At 41.8% G+C, this 16,533-nt stretch overlaps 1 protein-coding gene across 2 annotated transcripts in view; it reads right to left on the reverse strand.

The window, feature by feature from the left end:
• SLC66A2 (solute carrier family 66 member 2) overlaps positions 1 to 16,533 on the reverse strand; it is a 66,014-nt gene that overhangs the window by 14,603 nt on the left and 34,878 nt on the right. For both annotated transcript variants that reach the window (XM_032101992.1, XM_032101984.1), the window contains one exon: positions 7,873 to 8,089. In XM_032101992.1, coding sequence (XP_031957883.1) covers positions 7,873 to 8,089 — 217 coding nt within the window. The remainder of the gene's footprint in view (positions 1 to 7,872; positions 8,090 to 16,533) is intronic.

Raw genomic sequence — 16,533 nt, forward strand, 5'->3', positions numbered from 1 at the left:
TATTACTGTCCAGAAGCCTTGAACTATTAGTAAAAAATGAATGCTTTTGGTTTGAAGTAATTTTCTTTGAATTTACTGTTTGAACTGAGGGGATGAGGTGCCAGGGGAAGAGAAATGAGAAAGAGGTTCAATATGTGCAAGAGCTGTAGCAGTCCACACTGTGCTACAACCTTAGAGATGCTTAAGGGAAGTGGATACTGCTGCTCACACTGTCAGAAAGGCTGAGAGAAGGAAGGTCCCCCTCCTGGATTTTTCCACCTGCCTCTTGCTTCAGTTCCTGAAATTTTCAGATATGCTGAGTGCACAGGGCACAAAGAACTGTCTTTGGAGCCTCATACTGTGCTGCTGTAGGTTTTGAGAGAACAGCTCTGGGGAGACACAGCAGGAGAGCACAGAGGTGACTGCAGTGCTGACCCCAGCACAGCAACCCACAGGCCACAGATCTGCAGAGAGTCAAGCAGAAACTGCAGGCCCTTGAACCTGGGACATCGATCACAGGTCTGTTCCGAGTGAAAGGAGGGTCTGGAGAAGAGGAGAGAATCCACTTAGTTCCTAGGATCAGAACAAAATAGTTTCAGTCTATCTGTTCACATGCCAACAGGACTCTGCCCTCAATCTGAGTACACTGAGACCAAGCCTGTTTATTTTCCTGATGCAGTAACACTTCCAAGGGAGAAGAAACTAGAAATCTTCTGAAGACTTGAGATGACTTTCTTCAATCTCTTAGCCTTAAAACAGGCATATTTGGGAAAGGAATCTGATGTTCCTGTTGCCTATTAGAACCACAAATGGAAAGCTTAAGAGAGAAGACAAGCTGTTTGTAGTAAGCCTTACAGTTGTACAAAAACCTGGTCCATCCAGTCATGAAAATTGTTCACTGACTACTATGCAAACCTGGCTGTGTATGCAAAATCCAGAAATGAAAAACCTTGGAGTATTTTATATAAAAGCCATCATAAAGGAAAATAGCAACCAGCAGATCAGTACCAGGAGCAGAAAATGAAAGGTCAGCAAAGCAAAGCAATCAAACAAGTAAAACTTCCCCAGAAAACTACAAATGCTGGCTGGAGCCATAGAAGCAACGACAACGATTTCTGTAGACCCACAAAGAAAACTAAGGATCTGAGTAGGAAGAACATTTAGGAAGACGAAAGAATAAAATCACAGAACTACAGTAAATTACGTGTATAGTTTAAAATAGGCAATTTGTAAGCACAGTGACAGTTCTGATTAGTGCAATAGGAAAGGCAGTGAAAGTAAGGAATGGGCTATACAACCTTACGTACAAACCACTTTTAAGTAGAGCTAGTAATTTTACATTTACCCTATGTAGTTCTGGCTCATGCTTAAGACCTTGATTTCTCTGTTTGCCAGGGTCCCAGACTTAACTTTTAGGTCCTAACTAGTCCCTTGAGAACTACTTTCTCTTTCATAACGTAGTCCCTATGATTGTCTGCATAATGCTTTATGCAATGAAAACCTGCTTCTTAGCTGGGTCAGATGATTTGAATCCACAAAGCTATATTGGGGTTTGTTTGCTTGTTTTTAATTAAATGGCTCTCACCTGTCATACCTCTCGTCCATGTTCTCCGTTTTGTCTGTTTAATATATAAAGCAGCTGCTATTTTAAGAATAACAGAAGACACTGCTTAATCAGCACCTGGAGAGTACAATGCCAAAGACTGACGGAAACAATTCTCTCTCTTTTCAGCATCTTCCTCAGTGTTAGTTCTGGACTGGACACAATGTACTCCTAACTCAGGTCACCACTGTACTGGCCAGTGTCTGCTTTGTGTATGTGGCATACTCAGAAAAGGAAATCTTTCACATAGGCATCCATTATCCCTACTCCTGTTTCTTTGATTTTGCTCTCATCCATGCAATTTCTGACAGTGAGAAACAGAAGCTGAAGGGAAAAAAACATACCATTCAATATTTCCATTGCTTGCATCATTCTCTTTTAACTTCTCTTCTTTTTAGCACTTTTTAAGTTCTTTTCCAGTTAATTTCTCTTAGCCCTTTACTGAGCCTCCCCAAAGAAGCACCGATATGTAACACAGTTGCCATAACAGATGTGAATTGCCTCTCTTTTTAATGGAACCAAATTTATTCTTAAGAAGCTAATACACAGTTGGTGCCTGAGCAACAACTCTTGCTACCTCCCTCTAGCATAGTGTTTTGTTTTCTTTTAAATAGCATAAAGGAAGTAACTCAAAAGTTGCTCCAAAGGTACCTCACTGAAGCTGTTTTACTTACTCACAAATAAAAAATTCCCTCAGGCTAAAAAATCCCAGGAAACCACAGCAGTGGCATTTTTAGAGCACTTACCCATTCTCCTTAAATCTAAAATCTCACTAAATGAGGTGGCCAGACGTTGGTTAGCCAGTCCTGAATAAAGCCTTCTACATCTGTTCATCACAGCACCTGGTTAATCCAATACAGGCAGAGAAAATACAGCAGCATTCATTAATCTTTGCAGCGTTTGAATAAACCCAGGATTTGTCTCTGGGACAAACACTGTTCTCAGAAGTCAAAATTTTCTCCTGGAAACTGATATAAAGAGCTGCACATCTCATAAAAGAAGAAGCTTAGAGCAGTATTTAATAAAAGCACCCAACAACAAATTTTATCTCCCAAAGAAATACTGTCTTCTGCTATTTTTAATATTATCTGTAGAAGAGAAAAGTAAAGAATATATTAAATATACATACATATTAGAGTCATTTAATATAATTTATTTCTTTCATACCTCTTTACACCACACTCATTTCATTGGATACATTTCAGATAAATACTTGCTCATAACTAGCTCACAGCTGCAGCACACCTTATAAAACATTTCTGAATGAAAAAGCTTCTTAGAATTTGCAGCTCTTGACTCCAGCAGCTTCTGAGACAATAAATGCCAATTGTTTCTCCTTCCCTGATTTGTGCTTCTTAAAACCAAATAATCACTGTGACTGACCCAGCACTGCCACGGGAGAGACTAAATTAATATTTTCTTTCATAGCACAATAACCTGATTGAATTAAACCCTGAGATTATCCTCATTCGGCCTTTTCAGGCTAGATTTCTCAAGACAGTCTCCTGTCAACATATAAGCAGAATCACTGATTGTGTTGGCTGTCTCCAGGCAGTGAAATTCTGAGCCCCTGACCCAATGCCAGACAAACACGACAGTCGGAAGTCTTGCAGAAAGGAGGTTCCTTCCAAGCAGACTGAAAGCTGTCCATGAGCAAGAAGACAGACCTGGGACTCCGCTTGCAGAGGGACAACACAGACTTTCCCTGGTTGTGTCCTTTTGACCCTGCAGCTGCCCTACCCTACCCTGAGCCAGGTACAGCAAGGGCCATCCACTGAGGGTGCAGCCAGGGAAGAGACAACAGTGTATCAGGACCTCAACTACTGCTGCAAAAAGACCTTGCTTTATTGAACCCACATGTTTCCACGCTAACAACTGATGGGCACATTTTGGTATCTGATGGATTGCGGCTTCCGAGATTTCAAGATGTGCAGCCCAGCTCTGTCCTACTGCCAGACCTCTTCCTTGGATCAGGAAAGATTGTGCCACACAGCAGCTCTAACTGAGAAGAAACTGCTTCTCCATGGGGTTGGAGCAGCAGCTAGCAGTCAAAATGGTTACTGCCAGGTGATTTTGAAAAGCTTTTGCAAAAAACTTTCAATGAAGGGCAGTTATTTTTTTCTGGAGCAGGGCAGCAGACAGGATGCAATACTGTCCTGGAGCAAATCAACCCTCATGCAGTCCCAAGATTAACATGGTCCTTGGGTAGGACCACACACCTACAACTTGGTCACAGACCTTACAGAGGAACACTCTCCATCCTCCTCCTTTGCTGGAGGGAGGTCAGATGGGATTATGAGGAGTGCATAATAACAGCATTGCCTCCGTCAGAGGCTCTCCCCACACGTGCACAAAAGTACACACTGCCCCCGTACAGGAACTCCACAAAAGCTGTTGTCCACACAAGGATGTGATTCTCCCAACACCCTGACCTCTTGTGTGCAGATTCAGAGCCAACCTTCCTGCCCTTTCCACTGCCTCCTGTTAAACATCACCTTTTCTCACTAATGCAGTTTATTAGAAAGTGACTGGGAGGCAACTATCCTAGAAGGAGTGGAGACGCAAAGATAAATGACAGATTAAGTTCCTGTCTCTATGATTTTTGTCACAAAACAAAAGCAGCTAATAATACAAGGAGCATCAGATCCCAACTGTAGCAGTCAGCAGCTCTGCCTCCTAAAAGGTGATAGAGGGGAGGTGTTCTGGATGTCAAATCTCGAAATATTTTACCACATAAAGAAAATTTACAAGTGATGACCAATCCTTTAATGTTATAGTGCTTTTTTTTTCTCAAATACTCTAACCCTCTTTAACTTTGAGGCAGCTTTTGTCCTTTTTCTAATATAATCACTTGTAATTCTAATCCACCCCAATAATTAAAGTAATTAAATTACTCTTTTACTAGGCAACCTGACAGAACTAGTTTAGTTCTTGAAAAGAATGGAGACGAAGTGATTATTTCTTTGATAAGTATTAACACAATTCATTACAAAGCACTTCTGTCAAGTTTAGTACCACAATTTATATAACTACTACTGTACTATTTAGCTTTGCAACCATCCAAGAGTACTTAAACACTTAAACAGAGCTCCAAGTTTCCATGAAGTACTCATTTCCATAAAGTAATCAGGTGAATTGTCAAAGAGAATATGATGAAAATTTCTGTTCCTTTGACTAGTTTAGTTGTTTACTTAATCACAGGAAAATTTCCACCCATCAATCATCAGCCCACCAGGACATACTACACTATCTTCACTCCACATGAGCTGTTACTCAGCATGCCTCTCCTTACTGTTTTCATTTCTTTCCAACGTCTCCTTTGGTCTCCACCCTCTCAGAACAGAGGAGGAAGCTACAGGACCTAGTAGTAATACTCCCACAAAAAGAAGGAAAAAGGGAGAGGAAGGGAAAAATGAAAACTTACAAATAAGATATGAGGAGCTCTATCCAGCAGAACAGAAATATCAAAGAACCAGCAGACTCATTCTCAAGAGCACTATAAAGCACGGAACTGTGATTCCTTCACTCCGGCCATGCTCTATTACAATAAACATAACTGACTAAGCTGCAGATGCCCTCTGGACATTTACCTCAGACACAGAGGACATTTTCAGTAGGCCACTTTTCAGGCAGTAGCAGATGGAAATACAGAAGTGAGAAGATAGGACCCTTTCCACAACAGACTCCCAAAGGATATCCTGCCTGCCACTGCCACCTCTCCCATTTACCTCTCTCATGGCCCCTGGTCTCCAAGTTTGTTTATCAGGAAGTGACTGCTACCTCAAGTATGAGCTGTCCTCAACTTCTCACTTAAACAGGTGTTACTGGGGGGAAAGGGTTCTGGCCTTTTTTCAGAAACAAGAGTATCAGAGGAGTCTGCCAGGATACCCTGACCAGATGGGGCCCCATACTGTAACCTTATTCTCCCTTTCTTTTTCAACAGTTAACCTTTATGAAAGGACTTGTTTGCTAAATAGACTTAATGTATCAGCTGCTCTGTCCCAGTTCAGAGACAGATACATGTTACTGCTTTTCTCAGCCAAGCCATGAGGACCTGTGAATAACTACTTCTCCGGCAGCAGTAAAGGCTGGGATCTGTATTAGGGACACAGACTGCACTCCTGCACTGGCTGACAGAATTACTGTGGTTTAAGAAGTTACCGCCTCCAACCAGCATGTAATGATTGACCAAAAGGACACTATACAGAACAGCTTAATACTCATTGCTCTCCCTATTAAGCTTAAAGTCACAGAGACACTTGAAACTCATCTCTCTTACTTTGCCACTGAGGCTTGCTAGGAGCATGGCTGGCAGCCAGCCATTTTGGCCCAAATCCCCAGTGCCATTGCTTCCGACAGTGTAACCATCCACACCTGTGGTTATTTCTGCCCTGAGCTATACAGAACTGCACAGAGCAGTGGGCATCAGCTATCCTGGGTATCAGCTATCCTGGGCATCGGCCAGTCCACAGCTTGTAAATACCCATGCAAGTAGGCTGGCTGCACTGTTACATGCTCCCTTCACTGTTTCCATGACTGGGGTCTCCTCTCTAATGTGCTTTTAGAGAAGTGGGCACAGGAAGGCAAGTTCAGAGGAAATATTTCCAACAGCTCCTTCAACAGAAGGCAATATACTGGCAGAAGTCACTCTCTCTCACAGAAGGAACAGCCCACTAATGCTTAGAAGAACATCCAATCAGTTTAGGATTGCATGGTACTACAAAGTGTGTGTGGTACCTGCAACATACACAAAACTGCAATTTAGCCTGAGAAGATGAAAGAGCACCAACATGTGCATGAACAGCCTCCCACTGCAGTACAGCAGCACAAAGTTGTGCATTACCTCATCAGTCCCCAGACCCATCAATGTCCAATGCCACACAAAGAACTACTTCAAGAGTAGAACCAGAGAGGGGAATGCATTCTGGAATGTGGACACAAGTGATACAGAGTGTGGCTATCCTTGACCTGGTTCTGTTCCACGGCAAGGAAACATGAGCTTTTTATGCTAGTTTCTCTTGACTAAATGCAGCACTCTTTTGCCAAGCAGTCTTAGATGGGAATTCTGCAATACTATGCTTAGCAGTTTAGAAAGACCGCAGAGGGTTTTTTAAATCCTTTTGCTAATACCATATACAGGAAATAGGAAAACTGTATATGCATGAAAAATACCCCAGTATTTTGGAAGCAAATCCTGACTCATTGTGTACCAAAGGGGCTCTCAATCAGAAAATGTCTGAAGCATCAAAGCAAATTTCTGAACATTTCAACATTTCAAGTTAGAAAAGATCTCAAAGTAGCTAGTATAAGCATGCGCAAGCCAAACAAGTAAAGGGAACAATGTGAACAGAGGACAGAATTGCATTGGTTTGGGGGTGGCATGGTTATTTGTTTTGACCAAAGTAAAAATTATCCCAGCAAATTTAAAAGCAATGCCAAGAAGTCATAACAAAGCAATGAAAGAGAAGACAGAGTCGCAAATGATCACAGTACTCTGTGAACTGAATTTGCTGCTGTATTGTTTCTACAGACCAATGCACTCATACAACACAGTAAAGGTTTCCTCTCTCAAAACCCTTCACAAATTGCCTTTGTAATCTTAGTGGTACCATTGGAGTTATCCAATAAACATTGTGAAAAGATAATCTGATTTAGTGACTCAAGAGTGGGCACAAGATTAAAGTGTTCTGTCCCACATTTTTTTACAGAGGGTTTCCTAGTCACGACTGTAAAAGTCACATCTGAGCTTTCTTAAATGTCAGTTTCAAGCTTTGACACAAAAATAAACAGTGATGTCATTTGCTACGAATGTAATAATGGATTATGAAGAAGTGATGAGAAGACGTGAGAAAAAGCTAATTATATGAGTTACACTGATAGTTATAGGCTGCAGGCTCAAAATACTTTTATTCTCTTTATTACTTTTGATATGCAAGATCTCTTTAGACCATTTCTAATTACCAGTGTAGCACAGCTTGAGTTGTACTGCAACATGTTGCTAATGGCAACAGCAGTGGTTTCACATGTTTATTTCACTAAAACATGTTTCACCTTGGACCTGTCCAGCTGGACTTGGATAGTGGGTCAGACTTCAGAGGCGTCATGGAACTCCCACTGCCTTCAGCAGTGCTGCACCAGCTCCTACTGACAGAGTCTACTCTGACCACTGCTGTATTTTCAAGTAACAATTGTAGAGATGACATTGTCCTTCCTGGCAAAGCATTCCCACACTGCACAGACAACCCACACGGAGGCACACGCACGTGTTTGATGTAGGACAAGCACCGTACCTCATTCCTTCTGTCGATCTGTTCTGGTAGTTGCGGTACAGCTGGGGAACACCCAGCATGGCCTCAGTGAACACCGCAAGGAAGCCCAGTGTTTCCACAAAGAGGGAGGAGTCCAGCCACAGGTAAGTGATGTAACCAGTCACACCAGTGAAGGTGAGGACACACTGCACGTAGTCTGTAAACTTGCTCCAATGCCAAAAATAGTTCAAGTCAAAATCTGCAACAGAACAGGAATGCAAGAATCAAATATGTTTTCCCAACCAACCCAAAGTTAATCGGGGTAGAAGTGAGAATTGGGAAGCATGAAGTGGCCACAGTCTTTGGTGGTAGGGAACAGCAGAAAATGAGGGATAGGATTGAAAAAAAATAAAAACAAAACAACCAAACACTCTCACAACCAGCACCACGCTCCGCAAAAAATCCCCACAAAAACAACCAGAAAAATAAAGAATAACAGTCCTGATTTCAAAAACATTTTTTGGGCTGTGTTCAAAAAGGAAACAATAAAACAAAGGCTTGCAAGCCAACCAAGTATTTACAAAGATAACTTTTTAAAAGAAAGCATTTCAAAAATACCTTCCTGTATCAAACATGAAGGACTCTGGATACTGCTCTAGTGGAGCTGGAATAAGAAATGTTTCACAAAAGCCTTCCCAATACTAATAACAGGCCACAAGCACAGCAGTGCAAGCATTTTTTCTCTTAGGTCATTATCTCTGTCTTCCAAGTGCCTCAATCCAAGCGGCTTAGAAGGTCACCTGAAGTCCACAGCTCTGTTCCCTAGTGCAGTGCAGCTGCCTGTGGTGAAGGGCCCAGTGCAGCTGCTACAAGACAGGTACAAGACTGTGGCAAGATTTTCCCTGGAAAAAAGCCTCCCACAGACATCACCGCTTTCACTCCAAGGACAAAACACACTTTGCTCTTGCCTTTGCCAGCACCAAGGAGTGCGGGATGAGCACCCATTTCTGCATCTGTCACAACAAAATGCTGAGCCACAAAACACAATACCCCTCTTGAGGGAAGGAGAGAAGAAGGAACGAAGCAACCAGGGCATTTGCTTGGCACATTCACAGCATATCACTGGAAGATATGTAGCTGTCTTATTGATGAATAATCAAATACACAACCCCATAGCCATTGATTGTATAGCAAAATAAAAACTTCATTTTTAACAAAAATGCTACAATAACTGTTCATTAGTGACACTGAACCATGCGGCAAATCAAGTCCCTCCTGATGGGAGAGAATTTTCTAAAAGTCCTTGCAAGGAGTTTCAAAGATAAACCAAGACTTTTCCTTGAGTTTCAATGCTGCCGGATTGTTGTTTATTAAGTCTTATCAGAGGAACAGAGCCACTAGCGTGACCCAGGTACAGCACAGAGAACAGAAAAGCAGGAGTGGAGTCTCTCTATCAAGATTTACACGGCCTTTTAAAGATATTTTAACCAATAGTTACTAAAAACGTACATTATTTTCACTTTCCTACCAATTATTCAGTAACACGGGCAGGAACTGCGGAATTCTCTATCCAATCATTCCAAACTACTTTTACTGCAGAACATGGAGTAGTAGAAGAAGGAGAAGGTTTAGAGAACACCAACAATCCTCCATTTTGATATTTTTTACTGTTACCTATTTACTACAAAGAGAAGCCCAAAACCTCTGAATTTTTCACCCTGTGACAATCTTACATAGTAGTCTATCACCTAATTCACACCACTGTATTTTCTAGTTCCTGTCTGATCGTTGGTAATTTTTTCCAAGGTTGGAGGCTAAAACAGTGTTGTTCAGGGGGGTAAGAACCCTTAAAAACAGGCAGAGAAATATTCTCGGCACTCTGGGTTCCTACACATTAGCAGGTGCTGTTCCTGCCTTCCTTTCTTAGAAGCACTTTAAGTTAAAAATACCTACTTCAGACCAACTGGACTCCCTTAACTACCAAGGTGATGAACTACTGTCCTAACAGGGTTAATTCAACCAGCCCAAAGCCGTGCTACAAGACAGGTACATCACTAGAAGATTTCATCACTAGCACATCACTAGAAGATTTCTGTTGCTGCCACTTCAGAAGCAGTAGAGAAAGCTAAAGAAATAGTCCCACTGCTGACTCAAGCAAGGAAGACATCAACCTCCACTAACACTAGCAGCAAATTCAGTGAGATGGGAAAACAGCACTTAGCTGCCTAAGGATACATATGCATGCCAAGTAATAGTCTCATTTTCTGCATCTCTTTATACCTTCGTATCAGTATCAGTCTGGCCCTCAGACACCCCTTAGTAACTATTCTCTTTATAGTACTTGGCAAACCCACACCTCAGGACACCTCCTGACTGTGACGACTGACTTCCTCGACCTGGACGTAGTGCACCTAAGGATCCTTAAAATAAATACCAAGGTAAAATCCCCTCTTCCCTTTTAACCATGTTTGACTCTTCATTTTAAGACCAGGAAAAGGCATCAACTGCACCCAGCTGAATCATTTTATTTTGCCACCCAAAGAGGAAGGCACAACTGGCCAGGAGCCATACTCAACCTGCAGCATTGTCAGCCATCACCTGGAATTGAATTGGCAAAACCACTGTCAATGTAAATGCTGACTTTCAGTATTTTATGGTAGTGGCTCCTCAGCCTCAAAATTCAGGGACACAAGACTAAATAAAAGCTAGACCCAGTGCTGGCACAGCCCAAAGCACATGAGCCTCATGCATTTCTGGAGCTTTGTGAAGCCTTTCTTTTTTGGAGGTGAAGGGCCCATGGCCCTTCACTCATTAAACCTTCCTACCAGCTGTCAGATATGCCCTGCATACACTGTGTTTTTCCTCCTGCGTTCTCCACATGCTCAAGGATTCTTTTTAAAATACCCTTCCCTGGACACCAAGTCCTAATTTCCCCAGTTCATTTTCATAATAGAAATCAAAGAACTAAAACTACATCGAAGGAGCAGAAGTTTAGGACGTTCATGAAACCAAAAATGTCAACATTTCTACAGCTACTGTGAGGCAAGCTACAAAATCCATGGATCCATGCAAACACTTGAGCATGGATGAGAAAAACACTGTGTGAAACAGGACTTCAGCCGAAGCAGGAGAACTAATTACTAGCACAGAGAGTCTCTTTTGCTCAAAACTATGATGATGCTAGACAATCTCCATTTCACTGTACAAGTTTATAAGTTTTAGTTTCTGCTACAAATTTTGCTTGGTAATGTATTCAAGAAAGAAGGGAAGAAGGAGAGAGAAAACAAAAGAGGTAAGAGCAATCATATTTGGTAGTAGTTTTGCAGAAACACATCTGAGTTGTTGTAAAAAACAACCCAATATATAATTATTAATTGCTTTACTTAACAGATGTATTCTCCAGATGCAGAAGTCTATTTCAGGACACTACACATCACCACACTGCATTACCAAAAAAAAAAAAGGCAGAGAATTACATACCTGACTTTCCATAAGGGTTGTAGCTTCTCTAGCCCTTATTTGAACTGCTAAAATGTTTTGCCACATGACTGCTTCTTCTTAACCAAGGCTAAAGTTTATTTTCTTTGACAAATGGTTTAAAAAATTCAGAGGGGAAAAAAATCACATACCCATTACTTCAAGGTCTGGAAATAAACTGTGACTCATTTTTCCGAGTGGCTCCCTTCTCAAGGGGGTCCAAACACATTAGTTCTGTAATGGGAGTGGTATTTTTTTTTAAAAATGTTGATTCTGCTGAGTACAGTGACAGGTATGTGCAAAAACCCCATCTTTTAAATGCTTAAAACCCCAAAATTCATGTGTATGCAAACTAGTCCTACCCCAAGAAGATAGTAAGAGACACCAATCAGTGCCCCAGACCATGTCATCTGAGAACTGAACAAAGTTATAAACATCATTGCAAACATTATTCATGTTTGAAGAAAAGTATGAAAATAAGTATGATATTGGGATTTTTGCCCCACCATCATCTCTTTTCTTTAAAAGGACAAAACAAGAAACCCCACTGTACCACCATTTACTTCTAGCAAACGTCTTAAAAACTGTCTAAGTTAAATGTGGGTGCATATCTTTCTACTCCCTGAAACAGGAAGGCACTGCCTGCACAGCTCACTCCATTCTGCCCAGAGAGAAATTCCTGACATGGGTTTGTAACCACATTCAGCTGATTCAGTTCAAGCAGTAACTCCCAGTCACTAACATCCTGTGTGGATCAGAATTGGTATTACTGCGATGAAAGGTACTGTACTTTATTACCCATGGCTGAGCTCTTTAAACCACTCAGTGAGTTGCATTTTAAGCATGTTAATCCATTGATAGATGAGAGATTTATGTTGGAAAAGCCTATTCATGCTGGGGGAAGGAGCAGCTCTGTAGGTTTTTTTGTGCACTAACTGGAGAAAACTCTATACAGCTTGAGGGTGAAGAAGGATGAAATTAAAAGGCCTCCTGTGGGAAGCACTTTGCATGTCAGATATGAAAAATGTAAAGCAGACAGAGACTGCATTGTAAATAACAATGATTATTATCAGTTGGGCCAAAATGAAAGTAGTAAATCCAAGATTCTGGTGTGGGATAGATGCCAAGTAACACAAAGAAGAGTCCACAGTATCAGCTTTCACTTGAGGATGGCACAGAGGTCCAAACAGTTACATTATTTTTAGTCAAGAAGCATTTTATACCAAGCCAGCTACCATGCTAGTTCCTTTTGGGAAAGTGAAGCAAAGACTTTAACATCCTAAAAATTATTTACTGTAGCTCTCAATTTCACTTACTAGTTGTATCTTATTTTGTGCCTTGACCTTTCTAATTCTGTACCTACATCCCTTGCACTACATTCACTTACACTTGTCCTTAGACATTTGACCCAGCTCCTCCTTTTTGGTTGGTTCCTTCCTAGTTTTGAGGTCAAGGAAAAGCTTGCCATTTCCACTGCCTGTCTTTGCAAGGTGGGAGAGTTTGCATTTGAGCCCTCTATATAGCTTTGATAAGGAAATAAACTCTTTTCTTCTTATGAAGGCTACTGGTTTTACTCTCTCTCCCACTCCTTATGAATGCCATTACATCATAGTCACTCACCAAAACTGCCTCCTGTAATTAAACTCTTGACTTGCTGTATGAAAAACACTGCTCACTAACTCCTTCTAAGAGCATGCTGGACAGTCTCTACCTCTGAGTCCCCTTCTAAACAGATGACTGGGTAGTTAATCCTCCTACCCCTTGGTACACAGCTAATTCTTATATTTTGTGAGACTGTGGTGCTGTTCAAAGGACATCCAATTTCCATCATCTGACTATGGACCACAATGCCTGCCCACCTGACCTGTTCCTGCCACACGATCAAAGGACTCCCGCCCAAGCAGTCAGATGTCCAATGCCTTCCTTAACAACACTGCAATCCAAAACCTGAGAGCTTAGATGCTGTGAAAGAGCCTGAAAACAGTAATATATCCAACCTGGAACAGTTACAAAATGCAGTCATGGCTGGGAATTATTTGAGGTTACTATCCATGGTCTGTTTACTGTAAAATGTACACACTTTGAAGATGCAGGAGCTGCAACCTGCACTCTCTGTGCTCCCTGTGGGTCTTAGCCACTGGGCCACAGTACAACACTCTCTCCCTCATTTGATCTTCTGCTCATCTCCAGAACTCATGGTCTCTTCTGTAAAAGGGGTTCAGCTCTGAGCTGCAGGCAAATATGATGCTGCTCCTCATCCCAGCCTGGCAACAACGGCAACTCTTTGGACAGTTGGAAGATGCAGACTTGTATCCCCAGGCTGACATGAGAAGCTTAACTCAGACCTCTCACACTTCCAAAGAGTGCTCTAAGCTAAGCACAGGTCCTGCACTAAGCAGTGGTATCTTAAAAATAAATTTTGCCACATTCTCTGAAGAGGATTTGTGAGGTACCTGCCACAGGAGGTTGGGCCCAGGCAGTGGATTCTGAAAAGGAGACATTCACACTTACAGTTCCTCAGCTGCAGCAAATCCTCAGATATTTGCCTCAGGCATTATCTGTCTCCCTGGCAATCCTGATTTCAGCTGTCTCATCTAAAAACAGCAGCAGAATTGCAGAGAAGCATGCCAGCTAGCACTCCTCACCTTGCTCATTCTGAGCAGCTCCCAGTCAGAACCTGGGTTTCTCTGATGCTCTGTTCTGAAATTCCCGTGTACCCCACAGGGCACCCAGGAAGTAACTGGGGTGACAAGGGCAGCAAGGCTCTGCATGACTGTTACTGGGTGATCCAAAACTTTTTCTCTCACTCTCAGTCATCTACATATCCAGCTAGGCACTTTCCTCTTTCCTTCCAGAAAGAAGGAAGGAAGCAGCATTACAGACAGACAGTGTGAACTGATACATTTAGATTTTCTTCTCCTTTTTTCAAGAAGTGATAGAAACCTGCAAATGCTGTCTGAAACCAGCATTTCTTTTACATTCACAGGGACTAAGAAGGGACTTTCACTCATGGTACAAAACAGAAGAAACGAAATCTTAGCACCAAAAACTTCTGGCTCTGATCCAAACCGCTGTCTTTTTGAAAGGACATTGTCTATAAAGAGACAATGCTCTTCATCTCCATTCCTTCAGGCCCATGACCTAGGAATTCCACAAACTCTGAGTTACTTTTACATATCTGCTCAACCCTGTCACTGCAGTACTTCAGCATCTCTCAGACATTCCCTTCTATCTGGTCTTCACACTGACTTGTACCCAAACATTGTCACTTTTTCCTCTCTAGCCCATCTAAGATAGGAGCATAACATTCTGGAGGGTCTTGAACCTCTTCTGAAAATATCACCCCAGCCTATAGCAAACAAATTACTCTCCTCCAATGAAATCCATTTTTTATATCCCTTGGCTCATACAGTGCCTTCTCTTGGCCACATCTAATGTCAGTTCATTGAAGCCAGTCCTCTTAGTATTTGACTCTCCTTAAAAGCCCGGCATGAGTCCTTTAGTCAACAAAAAGTAACCAGAAGATTTTCTTTGAAGATACACACAAAGAACTTTTGTTTTTAAAAGCTCAATGAAGCTTTCAGTACTTGATGGGAGACAGAACACCTGAGATTAGAAGTTCAAGTCTGATGAAACCTCCTCTACATCAACATTATCCCTATCTCCCCTCATTCATCTTCTCTAGTTTGAAGGCAAGTACTTGCCTTGGTTTTCTTTGCCTCATTTTACGTAGCATCACAACCTTCTAAAATCTTCTGTGCTGGTCTCTCAAGTTCATGTTTTTTCCCCTCCCACCAGGATTATTACCCAGTCTTCTTCCTCCTTCTCAAAAACCTACATATAAGTAGGCCAACATTTTTTCAGCACTATCCTGCCTATCCAGGGCTTCTCACTCATATTCCACACTGTCCGTCAGCACACACCTACAAGCATCAGCAACTGCTCTATTCTTCCCCTTTGGGTTCTGCAGGGTCCACTCTACCTCCTCACCAAAGGGAATTACCAATTGCACGGTTAAGAAAGCAATTACGAGTTACAACTACTTCAGAAAAATCTGACACAAATGCACTAGTACATATGAAAAAGCCAAACAATCCACACTCTATTTCTTAACATCCTGCCTTTCCCATTAATGTGCTACTTCCCTGATTTTACAGCCTTTGATTTAAGGGAAACCTTTGAATACCACTTAGCACAGTGGTCCTCACCAGAGATAATTAGCAGTAACACCTATCTTGACCATTCTGTGACCCTTAAAGAGCAGCAATTTAAAAGTTACAATTTATTCTGAAAGTTTTACCCCTGCTGCTAGCAACACACAGGACAATAGGAATGAAAAGCTAAATCAAAATATTTGTACCCTGGGCACCTTCCGTGCAGCTGACAGCCTTTGCTGTGCTATCTGCAGTGTAATTTGCTTTGTACACAGCTTCAGTTTATGGGAGTCCCACAGTGAAGAAAAAAAAATTAGAGAAAAATGCAGTTATATAAACCCACAAAATAAGGTTGACCTTTACCTCATCTTTAAGAATTTCCACTGTCTTACAAAAGGATGCAGAATTGTTTACATCAGTTGTACTGCACTGATACCAGTCCTGTCAACATTTAATTTGCGTGTTTATACCTAAATATGCCTGCATACACATACATGCCTCCTCCTCACAGTACCGCTGATGTTATAAGCATTAAAAAGAAAGCAAAATTATAAAAGCAAGCAGGGGAGAACAGAGATTTTTTTTTTTTGTTCTAATACAGAGGAAGTTTTAGCAAGTATAGTATCTGTGAACAAGGTTCCAGCTGTTGGGCTCAGAAACTACTGATGAATGCCAGCTGAGCTGGGAAATCCACATGGAGCAGTACAGTTCAGCCCAGCCATCTCCACACATCACAGCAGAATGAGTGTAACCAACCTGGGGGCAGGCAGAAGCAAACTCCTACCCCAGTCCCTCCCACAAAAAGCATGAAGAAGAGCACTCTGGACTAGTCTCTTCCAAAGCAAGGACATTTCTTGGAGTTCTCCAGATGGAAGATGCTTTTGCGGCAATCTTGCAGCAGGTACACATGCAAGCCCCCTACCAATGGACCTTGTGCAACATATGCTAACCAAACTGTCTGCTTCCCAAGTCCAGCTGAGAGAAAACACCAGGTCTCCGCTCCTGGTGTACTAGTAGGCCAGTAAGATTAGGAGAAGAAAAAAAAGACAACCAGCGCCACACACATGCCAAT

Source organism: Corvus moneduloides, chromosome 1, assembly GCF_009650955.1.
Source record: "Corvus moneduloides isolate bCorMon1 chromosome 1, bCorMon1.pri, whole genome shotgun sequence".
NCBI classification, from domain to species: domain Eukaryota; kingdom Metazoa; phylum Chordata; class Aves; order Passeriformes; family Corvidae; genus Corvus; species Corvus moneduloides.